This window comes from Indicator indicator, chromosome 8, assembly GCF_027791375.1.
Source record: "Indicator indicator isolate 239-I01 chromosome 8, UM_Iind_1.1, whole genome shotgun sequence".
In the NCBI taxonomy this organism is placed as follows: domain Eukaryota; kingdom Metazoa; phylum Chordata; class Aves; order Piciformes; family Indicatoridae; genus Indicator; species Indicator indicator.
Genome location: NC_072017.1, coordinates 25,603,910 through 25,619,649, shown reverse-complemented (window position 1 = coordinate 25,619,649; position 15,740 = coordinate 25,603,910). Strand labels below are relative to the sequence as shown.

Here is a 15,740-nt window from a genome sequence, read left to right as displayed (position 1 = left end):
CCTGCTGCCATGCTGAAACAGATATTATCAGACATGTACATTGATCCTGACCTGCTGGCAGAACTCAGCGAGGAGCAGAAGCAGATCCTCTTCTTCAAGATGAGGCAGGAACAGATCAGACGGTGGGAGGAAAGAGAAGCTGCTGCGGACAAGGCTTCAGCAAAGAAGCCACTGCAGAGGAAAGGTGAGTCTCTGCCTGGTGGCTGCTTCCCTCCCTCTGGCAAAGGTCTGGCTAAGTCAGCTGCTCCCTAGAAATAAGAAGCAATGTATCCTTAGAGTCATTTCTTCTCCCAAGGGCATATCGAGTTGTATTTCCAAAGCTACCCCAGCTATGACAGGGTAGTTTTGGCCAGGCACACAATGGTTTACTCCCTGGCCCAGACATGCTGTCTTGAGCAAATTGCTCAACTGCCCTAGCTGGGAAGACAGGGCTTACTTGCCCCCAGGAGATGCATCTCATTAAGTTTCCCACTAAATGAGGCCTCTGAATCTGTCTGTAAAATAAACACAGACTTGAACATCTGTCCTGGGGCGCCAGATCTGCAGGAGGGTTCCTGTAGTGCCTTTAAACCTGCAGCTTCCTTGCCAGGACTACACAGCATGCCAGGAAGGTAGCAGTGTTCTCTCATCTCTCCCTCACGTGCTCTGTTTGCAGATAGTTTACCCTCACCTAGTTTGGGGAGAGCAGTGGCAAGGAATTCAAGCAAGAAAGGAAACAGTGGTGAGTTTTCTCTCTTGACACAGAAATGCCTCCTTATCTGACCTGGCTTCAGCACTGTGAAAGGAAACGGGAGGTGTGCATGGTATCCCAGCTGAACTGTCCCCACATATGGAGGCTTTGGGAGAGGCTCTGCTGTTGTTAGCTGCCAGGAGGGCACAGTGGTGGGATACGGAGCCGCCGAGCAGGCAGCCTTTCCCAAAGAGCTGCTTCCTTTTCAGCCAACGGGAAGAGGGTGACATGGAAGCTCGGTGCTGACAACGACGTCTGGGTGTGGGTGATGGGTGAGCATCCTGCAGATAAATCGTACGCGGCCATCTGCGAAGAGATACAGGCACAGAGGGCAAAGCGGCTAGCAAGGGAGCAAGGCAGAGAGGGCAGGTAAGCACCCTTCATCTGGGAGACCAGGTGGGCAAATGTGGTGGAGAAGGCATTTCTAGGGACCTAGAGGTTGGAGTCTTCTCTGTAGGGGCTTTGATTACCAGTGCTGCGCTGGACTTCTAGGCAAAAGGTACAGGCAAAGCCTGGCTTTCTCTGAGCACACACAGTCATAGAATCATAGAATCCTTTGGATTGGAAAAGACCTTTGAGGTCATCAAGTCCAACCAGTATCTAGCTCTACCAAGCCTGGTGCTACACCGTGACTCTTAGCATTACACATCTGCCTCTTTCAAATGCCTCTAGGGGTGGGGATTCAACCACCTCGCTGGGCAGCCTGTCCTGATATTAGAGAACCCTTTTAGTCAAGGATTTTTTTTTAATGCCCAACCTAAACCTCCCCTGGTGCAACTTGAGGCCATTTCCTCCTGTCCTATCACTTGTTCCTAGGGAGAAGAGACCACGTGCCTCACTGCCACCTCCCATTAGGGAGCTATAGAGAGCAATGAGGTCTCCCTACAGTGTCCTTTCCTCCAGTCTAAACAACCCCAGTTCCCTCAGCCACTCTTCACCAGACCTCTTCTCCAGACCCTTCACCAGCTTCTTTGCCCACATCTTTCTGGACATGCTCCATCACCTGCAGTATCACCCCACACCTGGAACATTCATGGGGTTGTTGTGACCTAAGTGCGGGACCCAGCACTCAGCCTTGTTGAATCTCATACACTTGACCTCAGCCCGTTAGCTCAGCCTGTCAGTGCTGGCAGAGACCAGTGCCAGCCTGAAGCTTGCCCCAGCTCAGTCAGACTCCCACGGTGTGGCTCCTGCACAGTACCCTCTGCAGCCCACAGGAAATGCTAACTCTGTTAGGGCAGCAGGTGAGGCATTTGAGTTGCACTGACTCACCAACAGGTGCCCTCATGCAGCAGGAGGCTGTTACTCACCACAAGTTGTTAATTTAGCCATTCCACCTACCTGGTTTGGGGATATGATAGCTGCCTTTGTGCACATCACTTCATCCCATCACTGCTCTGCTCACGTGCAGCTTCCTCACAAGATGTGCAGAGAGCAGAAAGTGAATCCCTTGGGTTCCTAAGTCCTCTCTTGCTTTCATTCCAGAGAGACTGCCTCTTCTGTAACATGGTCTCTACATCCACAACCAGGAGCCCTGGGTGAGACAGATCTTCGTGAGAAGAAAGACTGTGCAGTGGAGGAAAAGAAGGAAAGTGGGAGAAAAACTGCTGCTGCTATATCACGAAAAAGCCAGGAGCCTGCAAAGGTAGTTTTCCTCTTTTCTTGGAAATGTACTTTAGGATGTAGGAAGTGCAGAAAATCCTGGTTGCTGGAAGTAGACATTTGAAGAAGAAAAAAAAAAAAGGCAGTGAACTGTTAAAGCTTTTCTCCTGTAGCCGGAGAGAAAGCCATGCTGTTACACCTTCCCTTAGCATGGGGGAGGTCCCAGTGCTGGGTGTCAGCTGGCATAGATCTGCTCTGTACTTGTGGATTAGTTACTCTGGATTTCTTTGCTTCTGTTCTCCATGGGTAAAGCAAGGGTCACAGTACTTACCCTCCTGTTCTGCAGCTGGTTTGGATGGCTTTGGGGGCAAGACTGGGGATGCTATCCCAGGATCTGTACATCCAAGGCCACAGCCCTCAAACAGGTCATCTACTTGTAGAAAAGATATTTTTTCCAGCATCCTCTGACATGCATGTATTGTGTTTTGGTGGAGTTTTGTTGTTTGTTTGGTTGGTTTTTGTTGGGTTGGATTTGGTTTGGGATTTGTTGTTTTGTTTTTTTTCTTCTAAAATAGCTAAGAAATAGCTTATGGCCTTGACAGGCACAGGACAGCTCCAAATGCAGAACTACAGAGTCTGCTTTGCTGTGGTAATTCAATACAGAAATAATTTTCTCCAGCAGTTAATACATTTCTACTTTAGAACTGGCTACAAAAAGCTATCTGCAGACAAAGGATGAGTTAAATTAACTACCCATGCAACCTAAGTTGACCAGAAGGACCAGAGCATTCTGCCAATTTAATGGGAGAAGTCCAGTCTCATTCAGCAGTTTTCAATCAGCCTTTTGCTGCTAACTTGTGCAAATGCCTATTCTTTTGTTACACAGCCACTCCATATTGCAGCATAAAATACCTCAATAACTGAAAGCTGGGGTTTGGCAAAGTGCCTCTCCCACCACCAAAATACTGAGGGGAATTTGGAGTGGCTGTCTTCTTTATCACAAACCTCTGAGTCACACAAACTTTTTCTTAGCACTGTTTGCTAAAGTTGAGCAACTACATAGCAGATTATTTTTTTTTTCCCCAAAGGAAGCTATTAGTCACAGCCCACAAGAAGGGGGGAAAAAAGGTAACCCCCACCCTCCAAATCCAAAATGCCACCTCCACCCAAAAAATATCAAACCCTCTTTCAAAATCTTGTGCATGGAGATAGATGGAGTTTGTATACTTCACTTTTATTTTCTGTCATTATATTAATACTAATTTCCCCCAGGTTTCTGGGGCTTTTGCTGTTAGAAGGAAGGACCCAGACTGAAGATTCCTCTTGCATTTTCTAGGCCTGAAGAGGGGCTTGGTCTCACCCCCCTTCAGTTAAGTTTAAAGTTAATTCTCAGATCTAGTTCCCATTCAACCTGAAGGGTCCAGGCATTAAGTTTTGCCTGCTGCAGGGGAGAGGGCTGAGCTAAGCAAACAAGCTGCTCCACACACTTTTGAAGTTCCTAGTTTCCTGTCAAGGAGAGGGAAACTGGAAAGCTGTGTTCATATTAAATATTAGCCAAGTAAGTGATGGAGACAAAACAAAGTGTGCCCTTGGTGAGCAACGTAGAACAGTTAACTCATTCCTCACTGTGCCAGGAGGGCATTCTGGGTCCACTGGGGAGGTGGGTGGGTGTTTGCTCAAAGCCAAGTCTAACTTCATCTTCAAAGGCTGGTCTCAGTAGTGGCTGCTGGCAGGGTAGCTAGACTGGTTTGCAGGAAGAGCAAACATGAGACATGCAATTTGACAAGAAGAGGTTTGCAGCACCTCAGCCACAGCAGCAAACAAGCACAGGCAGGTAAAGCTATGGATGGCAGGTTCTGCAGGGGCCTGCTTTAGAGGGAGGGAGGGAAGGGACTGCTTCTTGGGAGCAGTTGGGAACATTGCTTAGCAAACCAAGGCATACTTATGACAGTCCTGGCACTCCTGAATTCTCTCCCTGTGTCACATTAGGCCTAATATAAGCCTATCAGGCCTCAACAACTCCCTGAAAGGAGGTTGTAGTGAGGTGGAGGTTGATCTCACTAGAAACAAGTGATAACACAAGAGGAAATGGCCTCAAGTTGTACCAGGGCAGATTTAGGTTGGATCTTAGAAGAAATTTCTTGACTGAAAAGGTCGTCAAAGACTGGAAAAGGCTCCCTACCCCTGGAGATATTTCAAAGAGGCAGAGATGTGGTGCTGAGAGGCATGGTTTAGCACCGGCCTTGGTAGAGTTAGAGAATAGTTGGGCTCAATGATCTTAAAGGTTTTTTCTAACCAAACCAATTCTATGGTTCTATGATTCTACTATGATGGGAAAAAAAAACAAAACACTATTTGTCAGAAAAGCCTGGGAAAATTTTTTAGCACAAGTGGCACATCACTGCTTCTGCATTAAACACCTATTGCTCCAAAAAAGAGCAATGATCCTAATCCTACATTTATTTCTCAACAATTTTTTCCTCTTTTCTTCCTCCCAGAGGGAAACCAGAGATATTCACCAGATGCTGGCAGACTGCCACATGAGGAAGCATGGCTTCCAACAGGTAAATGGTAACCTAGGATAATCCTAGCACCTTGAATAGGGCCCAGACTTTATCCTAAAGTCTTAGGCAGCCTCAGAGCCTCATCTGACCCAAGAATGTTCTCACCTCTTGGACTGGTATTATCCAGCATTGTCATGTTCCTTTACATATGATGTGATGATTTGGAGATGACACAAAGCAGGCCAGCCTGGCAGAGTGGGGAGCAGCACAAGGAGATGCTCCTGATGATTTCTGGTAGACTGTTTCTTCTGGTGCCAGCTGCAGTAAAGATGGAGGGTCCCTTTGTTGTTGAATAGATTCACAACAAAGAATAGACCTCTCCAGTATTTCAAGACTAGCAAAAAATCAGGGTTAAAAGTAGCCTGGGACAAAGCTGAACATACTGTTTTTTCCATAGATGAAGGAAGCACAGAGGAGAAATTCAGAAGAAGAGACCACAGCCACCCAGGAGGCAATACCACAGAGCCACCCTAGCTTGGAGAGCCAGAGCACATTGCAGAAATCAGATGAGAATGAGCCTGAATGGCAGGAATCCTGTAAGATCTTAGGATGACCTTTTCCTAAGGGGCTTGAGAAATCCTAGGGCTCTGTGGGGTCATCTCAATCCTTCCACCACACTGGAACTGAACACTGTGTGTATTCTGTCAGTACTGCCAAGAAATACAGCACTGCATCATCAGAAATATTTCTGGACCCACAAAGCATTAGGACTAGAGCCGGGCAGGGAAATGGACTTTTTTCCCTACAGATACTACATTAAACCAAGCAACAAATAGGAACCATGTGAGTAGTAGCCAGAATAATTAATTTTAAACTAGTAGCTAGCCTTTGGTAGGACATTGCAATAACCACTGATCTTGAGGACAAGGATAAGGGGTGTCAGGGACTAAATAAAAGGGGCTTCCCTGTCATCCAGACAGAATCATAGAATCATTAAGGTTGGCAGTGACCTCTAAGCTCATGGAGTCCAACCATCAACCCAACACCACCATGCCCACTAAGCCATGTCCTGAAGTGCCATGTCTACCCTTTTTTTTAGCACCTCCGGGGATGATGACTCCACTTCCCTGGGCAGCTTGTTCCAATCCCACCTAAGCAGAACCCCTGCTGCACTGTCTCGTGTAATGATGCCAAATAATAGGAAGGAAAATGGCAAACAGTATGAGACCTGCAGAAGTATCCATCACTGCTGACAGATATTTCCTGAAGGAGGACCTGTTGCATTAATTTTTACCCAGTTCCTCCCTTGCTGCTCAGTAGATGGCAATGCTGTACTACCGGTTGTTTTCACTTCAGGTCAGGGGGTTGAGTTTTCTTATTGAAAAGTACTCCTATAGACTCCAGAGCTGGACCTAGACAGCCAAGGTAGTTTTACAGCAAAGCTCTCCACTTCCCATAACAGTTTCAGCAAGACTCCCTCTCACCCTCAAAAAATGATTAGCACTTTCAAATCCTTCACAGGAGTGATTTGGGATCATTTCAACAGCTTTTATTCCATATACCCTCCTCTTATGCCAGCTCACACAAGGGCACCACAGAAATCCATGGCCAAAGCAGGAGTCAACATCTGAAACAAAACCAAGTGCCCAGAAAGATGCCAGATTTTAATCTCTTGAAAGAATAAAAACTGGGCCCTGTTAAGTAGCAGGTACCCAGTGGTGATGGGAGATGTGTCACAAATGGTCTTATGATGAAGTGCATCTTGCACCTTGTGAAAAGGGTTGTTCTTCCTTCATCATCAGGAAGACAGCCAAAGGGCAGCAAGCTTACAACTAGCCTGCTTGTTCGCTCCTGTAGGACTCCTTTTCTGTTCCAGTGCAGAAATCCAAGGCAGCAGATGAGAAGAGACGCTCCCTTGCACAGCAAGCCAGGGATGACTACAGGAGGCTCTCACTGCAGGGCATCCACAAAGGGAAGCAGGCAGATATTTCCAAGGGTGCCACAGCAGGAGATCGGCGACCACTCCAGTATCCACCTCTGCCCCCCAAGCCTAAACTTCTACCTCCTGCAACTGCAAACGGGAGAGCAATTAGGTAAGGAAACCCTTGTGCACTGTGGTGGGGAGAAGGGAAATGCTGCTTCTGCTCTAGCATGGTTTGTTTGTGGTGGGAATGGTTAGCTGTCCTTGTGTGGAGGAGACACCCTGCAGGGAGAAATACAGAGCCTAGGCTATATGCGAGCCTACATTGTGCTGAAGCTTTTTTGTCCACTCCTGGATGGTAAGGGGTTTATTCAGTAGAGTGTCCTAAGCCAAGATTGCCTACATCCTCTGTGCCAGGTGTCCACTGAAAACCACATACTATTGCTGATAGCTTCTGTCTAAGGCTGGTCTTAACATCCTGAACAAAAGGCAAGTCCTGCCAAGCACTCAAAAGCTGTTGTTTGAACTTGGTGCAAAACCCAATCTTTTCTAAAAGGAAAGAGGGAATCCAGAGGACAATCTCTAGTTCCACCGAAGAAAGCATCGTCAAGTGGTTCAAAGAGGAGCAATTCCCTCTGCGAGCTGGCTACCAGAAAACCACGGACACAATAGCACCTTGGTTTCATGGTAAGTCTTTTCTGCCCTGGTCCAGCTCTTTAAGGAGTTCATTCTGCCACCACAGCTGCTGCCACAGGCTGGCCCCAGGATGTTTTCAAATGTGGCCAAGTTTTCCATTGCAAATATATAAATTCCTCCATCATTGTGACAAAGGGCAAGCCAAAATGCTAGAACAGGAGCCAGCTCTTCAAAACAGCCCATGCCTCTGTGCCACCCCTGCCTCCCTGTACTGGATGGATGACCACCCTGTTAACTGTTTGGACCAGGGTGACAGAGATTTGGCCACATCTTATCCCACTCATCCTGGCCCCGGGGCATTTTCCCTCTATATGTGCTCATCATCCATCACCTTTCTCTTACCATTCTAGTGGTACATCATGATCCCACCCATCTCTCTTGCTCCAGATACTCCTTCAATCTGAGACTGCAGCAACAAAAGCAGTAAAGCAGATTTCTTTTTAGAACGGTTCCTTCCAGTCATGCACAAATGCTTTTCTCCCCTTTGTGTTTTGGTTTTGAGCAGGAATCCTAACCTCTAAGAAAGCAGAGGAGCTTCTGAGTAAAAGAGTGCCAGGGAGTTTTCTGGTGCGGGTCAGTGAGAAGATCAAAGGCTATGTGCTCTCCTATCGGAGTGTGGAAGGGTGTAAACACTTCCTCATTGATGCCTCCAGCGAGTCCTACAGCTTCCTTGGGGTGGACCAGCTGCAGCATTCAACTCTGGCTGACCTTGTAGACTATCACAAGGTGAACATCTAGCAATGCATTCATTAATTGTTTAGTTGCCTCAGGGCACTTCAAAATAAGCCATAATAACTTCAGTTGTTTCAAAGTGGGTACTCAGACCCATATTAGATGCCATCCTGTATGCTGTTCCAAAAGGGTATGCCAGCCTAATGGGTACATCTCAGGCAACCTGGCAACCTGACACTTCTCAGACATATTAGACTTGACTCACCTCCCCTCAAGTGTGCAGAACCCCTTGCAAACGTGGCTTGCACACTCTTTATTAGAAATGCTGATAAGGTGAGAGATGACAGCATACCCATGTAGACCTTTGGGGGGTTTTAATTATTTTCTCCATGGTTGTGCAGTTCCTGGAAAATTGGGTAAGCAGAAAATCCTGCTTGCCTCCAGCTTCAGCATGAAAGAGAGCAAGGTATCTTTATCTTTATCAAAGCAGGCAAGGTGTGATACTGAACAAAGATAAAAAACAGAAGGGAAGGGAGAAGGTTGGCATGTCGGCAGGTCCTTGCAATGGCAACATCAGTGTTTACTGGCACCAATTCCAGTTACATGAACTCCAAGGAGGGCCAGATGGATTGTTCGTTCCTTTTCCATTAGATCAGCCCAGGGACAGGACAATCATTTTGCCATAGAATCATGGGGTGATTTGGTTTGGAAGGGACCTTAAAAATTGTCTAGTTCCAACCCCCTGCCATGGGCAGGGTGATCTCCTACTAGATCAGGTTGTTCAAAGCCCCATCCAACCTGGCTTTGAACATGTCCAGGCTTGGAGACTCCACAATTTCTCTAAACAACCTGTTCCAGTGCCTCACCACCCTCATGGGGAAGAATTTCTTCCTAATGTCCAATCTAAATCTAGTTTCTTCCAGTTTGAAGCCATTGCCCCTTGCCCTGTTGCTACATGTCTGTGTAAAAAGTCCCGCTCCAGCTGTGCTGCAGGCCCCTTTCAACACTGATTTAAAATCCATGTGTCTTTTAAATAAGTGCCTAGCCTAACAGAGACGTGGCTGAACAAAACTGGACATGAGTAAAATATCTGTGTTCATTGCTATATGGAGCTCTACCTGGATTTTCTTCTCCAGGGGCTCCACAGCTGAGGCTGACATTGTTGAAAGCAGGAGCTATCTGGCTGTTGATACCAGAGTTAGAAGATTTATGATCTGGCTGTGCTTATCTTTGTTAAGGAGAAAGCCAGGTGCACAGCCTGCAAAGAATCCTGCAGAACCCACGCTGCTGAAGTGCTCTGGGAAGTTCTGCTCATCACCCATCAGGTGACCATGGAAGAAGGCAGGTTCTTTCACTCCTGCAGCTGCTGCTAGAGTGGAGGGCAAGATGGGAAGCAGAGACTGTGTCACCAGGGAATTCCGTTGTTAGAACAGGAAATTCCCTGAGCAGGGAGTATGTGCTCATTCCAGGATCCACCCTTGTCCCTCCCACGAACGCAGGCAGGAGTACAGTCCACAGCCACCCTGTCCTGACAAGTGCCTGCCACACAGTCCTGGCTCCAGTGCTTTCTAGGCAGGGCAGCATTTCATGCCAGTAAAGCTGTGGTTGCCTGTGAGACAAGCACAGCTCTTTCTGAGAACTGCCAGTCCTGCTCCTGCAGGGTTCCTGCACTGAGCATGGTTTTATGAAGGTCCAGGGGTCAGCCATGTGGGTCCTTCCCACGGCAGTGAGGATGAGCAAGTCCACACCATAACAGAAGCAGGGAGACTGCTGTCCACCCTGTGATGTTGTGATAGGTAGGGTCTGTTTGAAAGGTGGTGTTTAATCATGCCCTCTATCAACAGGAGGAACCCATCACTTCCTTGGGGAAGGAGATGTTGCTTTACCCTTGTGGCCAAGAGGACCAACAACCAGATTACATCTCTCTCTTTGAGTGAACCTCCCAGACTCACCATGCAACCCAGTGCTTGTATTCACCAAGTCTGAATTTCAAACTAGAGCTGCTGATGCTTACCTGAAATGGTTACTTTAAGTGCCTCTGTTTGATATTCCTTTAAACAAAGCAGTGGGAGAATAAGCACTGTTGTGGGCTTGTGGCATCACCTGAGTTAAGGGATGCAGCAGCCCAGCAAGCTTGCAAAGCACCTGATGTATCCCACACAGAGAAGTGAATGAGGTGACAAAGTCATCAGTGGAACAGGGAGTTACTGCCATGCATTTCCAGTGGGGGTTTTCAGATACCCAGGGGGACTTCTGTACTCAAGATGCTGTTTTGTTCTTGAATGCAAGTTTGTATGCCATCTGGGAAATAATTATCTACAGTTTAATAAGATCATATCACAAAACAGTGTGGAGTGATGAGAGAGATGAGATGATATCACAAAACAACGTGGAAAGATGAATCAGGCTTGATGCAGTAATTTGCATAATGTGAAGCTTACTCCTGTAAAATGCTGTGACCCTGGAATCAAGGATGTTCAATCCAAATATCCAGTCCTTGGTGCCTTTCAGTGAAAGGTGTTCTCTGGGAAGATGTGTTTTCATGAAAACTCCCTTAGCCTCTGAATACAGATCCTCACTCTTTTAAGCCCTGTTTAAATCCCACACTGGCCTTTCTTCAGAGAGAGGGATTAATCTTTTAAAAGGGCAAGAAGATGGGCTACTGGAGTGTGTACAGAAGATTACAACATGCACAAAGACTACAAAAAACGTGTGCAGCAGCATGGATATCAGTATTAGTGCAGTTTGCAAGAGTGTTTGCCAGTAAAGAGTGCTGCTTTCCAAATGGAGCTATTTATCACGAGTTTGTGTCCAGGTTACTGAGATGCATCTGGTGTAAACTTTAATATAGACCTTGTTCCTTCAACATAACAGTCTCTCTGTGTCTGTTACACTGCTTTTTAAAGACATAATTCAGAATACTGGAGGAGAGACAGGATAAAATCACAGAACAAATTAACTCTCACCCAGATTCCCTCATCTTGTGGCACATTGCAAACTGCACAGCTCACAGTTGTGGTGTGAATCTGCTACCAGTTTTTTAATGACATGCTCCTCAAATGATGGAATCACAGAAAGGTGGGGGGTTGGAAGGGACCTCCAGAAATCATCCAGTCCCACCCCCCTGTCAGAGAAGGATCACCTAGGGCAGGTCACACAGGAAAGTCTCCAGAGAAGCAGACACCACAGCCTGTCTGGGCAGCCTGCTCCAGATTTCCAGCACCCTCACACCAAAGAAGTTTTTCCTCATGCTGAGGTGGAACTTCCTAGGTTCCAGTTTGTGTCCACTTCCCCTTGTCCTATCACAGGGCAACACTGAAAAGAGCTTGGCCCCTTCTTGACCCCTTCCTTCAACAGCTGCTCACAAGACCTGTTCTCTAGACTCTGTTCTCCCTTCTTCCCTCTTCATGAACAGTTTCTTTTGAAAAACGAGGCCAAACTGAAAGGCCATTCAGAGATCCTAGAGAAAAGTTAGCATCCCTTCTCATGTGAAGAACATGCCGTAGTTGTTACCATGCTGGAGACAAAGCCTGGAGTATTTTGTGTACCTAACGGCTGGTCAAAAAAGAGGACAAAGTCCACTTTAAAAGGACAGTTTGAAAGGCAAGATGTTAACTTGAGGGATAAGGTGCAGATTGATCTGGTATGGACATAGCAGAACTGCATGCAGGACAGCAGGACAGATGCAGTTTTAGCTCTAAGATCAATGGTAGAACTCCTCAGGATTTGACCTGCTGACCAGTGTACTGGTAGCTTCCCATATCTTTATAACTCCTTATTTGCAAATGTTGGCTCAGTAGAGCCCAGGGACAGCCACTATCAATGTTCACATCTGCCTAATGTGTTTGAAAATTGTGCCTCAGTCTTTTTAAGACTCACAGCTTCACTCCTCTGCTGTGAGGGAAGAAACCTGAAGTTTCATACCTACACAACTTGATCATGGCACTGCCTGCAATGGCAGCACTCTTGCCAGAACAACTGCCCTCCAGACTGGCTCTTCTTTTGCTCTGAAATGTAGTAACCATGAAAATCTGTGGAGCAAGGATAAACACTGGTCAGGAATCAAGGGTGCTGGCTCGAGGAAGGGAGCTTCCCTATAGAATCTTCCTTTCTTCGAGGGATGTTGTGAAAATTGCTACCTGGAGGGATGATGACACCTGGAAGGATGTGGCAATTCATTTTGCCCCATTCCCCTGTGCTTTAGCCAAAGTTATAAAAAAATAAAGCAAGGAGTCCCCATATGGCTTTCCTGTCTGCACAGGGTGATCTCTATTCCCTCCCTGGACAACACCCAGTCAGTTCTCATTCTGAGGAAGACCACAAGCTCTTTCTGGGATCAGGAAGGTAGGGAGCTGTATGGGCAAAAGCTCCAGTCCTGTCGGCTGCTTTCTTTGAATTTCATCTTCTTCTAACTGGCCTGGAAGCCTGATGCAGTTCTGCTAGATTCACAGAAATGGACTTAACTTCAGCTTTCATTTCTCATGTTGCTCTTCACCTCTCCTACCAGTGCAGTCTCCACCTTTAAGACAGAGCTCTGCCAGACTTCCACTGTGATTAGATTCTCCTGCACTTCAGTCACTGGGGCAGACAGTGACTGTGGGATGACTCTCTTCATCTTTGACTCAATCTTACCTCTTGCCTTTTGCAGCCAAGAGACAGGAATTGCACCAACAGTATTATACCTGCCAGGAGAAGCAGATCTCCGTGGAAAAGGATGTGCAAGAGAATCACAAAGGTGCTGTTTAAAGGCATAACTTCTGAAACTCTGACAGGGGCTGGGTGATGGTCAAGTGGTCTTGGAGGTGTTGGGTAGAAAGTTCAACTTGGTTTTCTTAGAGGTCCTTCCCAACCTTTATGATTCTCTGGTTCTATGTGCTTGTTAAGATACCCAAAGTAATAAAGTGCTGGATTTGCAGGAGTCCACATCTTAGAATTAAGAGACTAATACAGGTTTACAGCGACCTCTGGAGATCATCTGGTCCAGCCCTGCTCTAGAAGCGTAGCCAGCCTCAAAGTTAAATAAAGTTGCTGAGGGCTCAGGGAAATCTAAGGGAAAATAATGAAAAATCATCACTGAAATTGTTAAGTCAGGTTATGATTATGAAGCTTTCATAATATCCATCCTGCAGTTTCAAATTTAGGCTAAGTGGGACTATAGAATCAGCTATCAGTTCAGAGCAGCTCAGTTCCCATAGCTCTCTCAAGTGTTCAACAAGCCACACCTGTCTCCTCCTACTGCATAACATTTGTAAAGTTACCCATCGAAATAAAGCCTGGAAACATGGCCTGGAAGAGACAGACATGGAAAATTGTGCATTTCCATGAAGGAAAGGTTAGTGGAGCAGGCAGAGGAGAGCACACGAAGCTAGGAGGAAAGACCAGTTTGCTGCTACAGCTGTGTGCATAGGGAACACTTCCAGTGCAGGTACTCTTAGTGCTCAATAGGAAAAACACTCCTAGGAGAAGGTCTGGCCCAGGCTAGCAAACTTCTTATCTTCTTCACCACTGCAGAGGGCAGATATGGCCAGCAGGAGCGTGCCTGCTGTGCCTGAGCCTGAAAAAAGAATCTTCCCTGACATGGGTGTCCTTAGTTTGTTTCTGCTTTCCTATTTCTTTAAAAAGGGAAAGGAGAAATGGGGTAATCACTTTCCACAGGACTTCACTTTCTCTTCCCCTCTTCTTAAACACATATTTATAAACCCCCTGTCTGTTTCCCCATGGCTAATTAGCAGTGGAGATAATAAGCTGGTTTCATGAAGTTATCATGGATCCATGTGTCAGTTAACTGGGTTAATTACACAGTGGATGGGCACTTGTTTCCTGTGAAGACAGATTGATGATAAGAATGTGCCTTGGGTTCCCAGCAGACACTGCAGCATTTGGGAAGATGCAGCACTGAACAGACTGACCACATCTGATGGCAGTATCTGCAGACTTCACCAGTGGTGTTCCTGGAGCTCAGTGTTAATCTGTCTGCCCAAGAACATCATGTTCCATCTTCCACTCCTGATCTGGAAAATAGAGTCCAAACACTGGTAACTTGTCCATGTTCCCTGCCAGCACCCAGGAGCAAGGAGGGAGAGGGGATGAGAGGAAGGGAAGAACAAGATCTGCTCAGGGGCATTGAACCACTAAGATGAGAGAACTTGTCCTGCAAAGTCAGGGGAATACCCTTCCTCTCCTTTCTGTGCTAGTATTTGACCACACATGCTTCCAGAGATATGCAGCCAACAAGCTGAATACCATCTCCGCTTGCTCCATCCAGCCTGTCCTGCTGGCTATGAAAGTAGGTCTCAGAATGATGACGTGGGACAAGGATTGGAGCCAAGAGGTGTGAGGGTCATTGCTGTCCTGAGTGGGAGCCTGCTGAGCAAGATGCCTCTCAGCGAAGAGAGAGGCCTGCAGGTCTGCATGAGCATTTCACCAGGAGAGCTTCTATTTTAGGTGTCTCTCTGCCAGGGGTCACCTACCAGCTGTGGCACACAGGGCACACACCTGTCAGTGTAGGATCCAGAACCTCCAGGCCAGGCACTGAGTGTTTTGCCAATTTCAAGCAGGTAACTGGAGACACCATCATCAAAATCAAACCCAAGTATCCCTAGCTTCAATTTACCACCAATCCTGCTGCTCCTTGCAGTTTTTGAGCCTTCAGTCTCTCTTCTCCATTCCTTGTTATCTCTGACAACTGGGTAAAGCCTGTGACCCCCAGCACCATCAGAGCAGTGCTGCATGCCACTTCTCCACACAGGCCAGTAATGGGGAGCAAAGGGGACTCAGCAGCTCACCAGTGCCATGCTGTTGCCATGCCAACCCTATCCCCACTCTGCTGCATCCTGACTTGCTTGGGCAAGTTTTCCTCCCTTTCTATGAGATGGAGAAGGGTTACGGCAATAACCTCTTGGCTGGCCTGTATTTGCCCTTCAGAAAATGCAAGTGGTTAATTCACCTGGGGAAGAAAATCACTCTCCTGAGCCCCAGAGACAGGCTCTAGGCATGAGCTAGGGGATGAAGCTGCCGAGGGCTGGGTAGAAATTAATTTCTTCTCTCCAGTACCCAGCACAAGGCAGTGCAGTGTGACTGGGTCATGGCTGCACTCAATCCCCACCTGCAGTCTGACCTCCAGCAGGAGGAAGTGATACAAATAAAACTGAAAATAATTTCTATGTGCCATATGGCTAACTACACAGGGAGAAAATGTGTGTTCTCTCAGTTTTCAGCCTTAAAATATCCCAGGAGATTGTGTGTGTGCGTGGTTGTGTGTGTCCATACCTACACAGTGCACACACACATGGAGAGACAACAAAATAAAGTGTGAACACACAGACAGCCTTCAATGGTTAAGAGCAGCATCTCTGTTGGCAGAGGAGAGAAAGGAGAGACCAATTCATAGGCTTGAGAACCATTTCAGAATCCACTCAGGCTCAAATACAAACTGGTTTACGTTCCCTTCTATGTGTTTATGAGTTCATAAAAGCTGAATTGTTTTATTCCATTGCCATTGTAGCAAAGGCATCTATTGGGAGAAGAATTAGGATTATAAAGTTGCTTAAACAAAGTCACTGCTATCAGAATTGATGGATAAGGTATATTTTATTTTTATTGCACTGCAAGGAAT

At 46.8% G+C, this 15,740-nt stretch overlaps 1 protein-coding gene across 1 annotated transcript; it reads left to right on the top strand.

The window, feature by feature from the left end:
* Positions 1–9: 9 nt before the first annotated feature.
* On the top strand, positions 10–10,062 carry SH2D4A (SH2 domain containing 4A). Its single transcript, XM_054383147.1, has 9 exons — positions 10–184; positions 940–1,099; positions 2,216–2,375; positions 4,831–4,896; positions 5,294–5,432; positions 6,713–6,929; positions 7,314–7,444; positions 7,959–8,179; positions 9,970–10,062. The coding sequence occupies exons 1-9, from the start codon at positions 10–12 to the stop codon at positions 10,060–10,062; spliced, it is 1,362 nt and encodes a 453-aa protein (XP_054239122.1).
* Positions 10,063–15,740: the final 5,678 nt, after the last annotated feature.

What these genes read in the sequence shown, in the direction of transcription:
- SH2D4A (XM_054383147.1), top strand. Translation starts at nt 10, where the DNA reads ATGCTGAAACAGATATTATCAGACATGTACATTGATCCTGACCTGCTG. An exon ending in GCAAACGGGAGAGCAATTAG is followed by an intron (nt 6,930 to 7,313) that starts GTAAGGAAACCC and finishes CTTTTCTAAAAG; the next exon opens with GAAAGAGGGAATCCAGAGGA. An exon ending in AATAGCACCTTGGTTTCATG is followed by an intron (nt 7,445 to 7,958) that starts GTAAGTCTTTTC and finishes GGTTTTGAGCAG; the next exon opens with GAATCCTAACCTCTAAGAAA.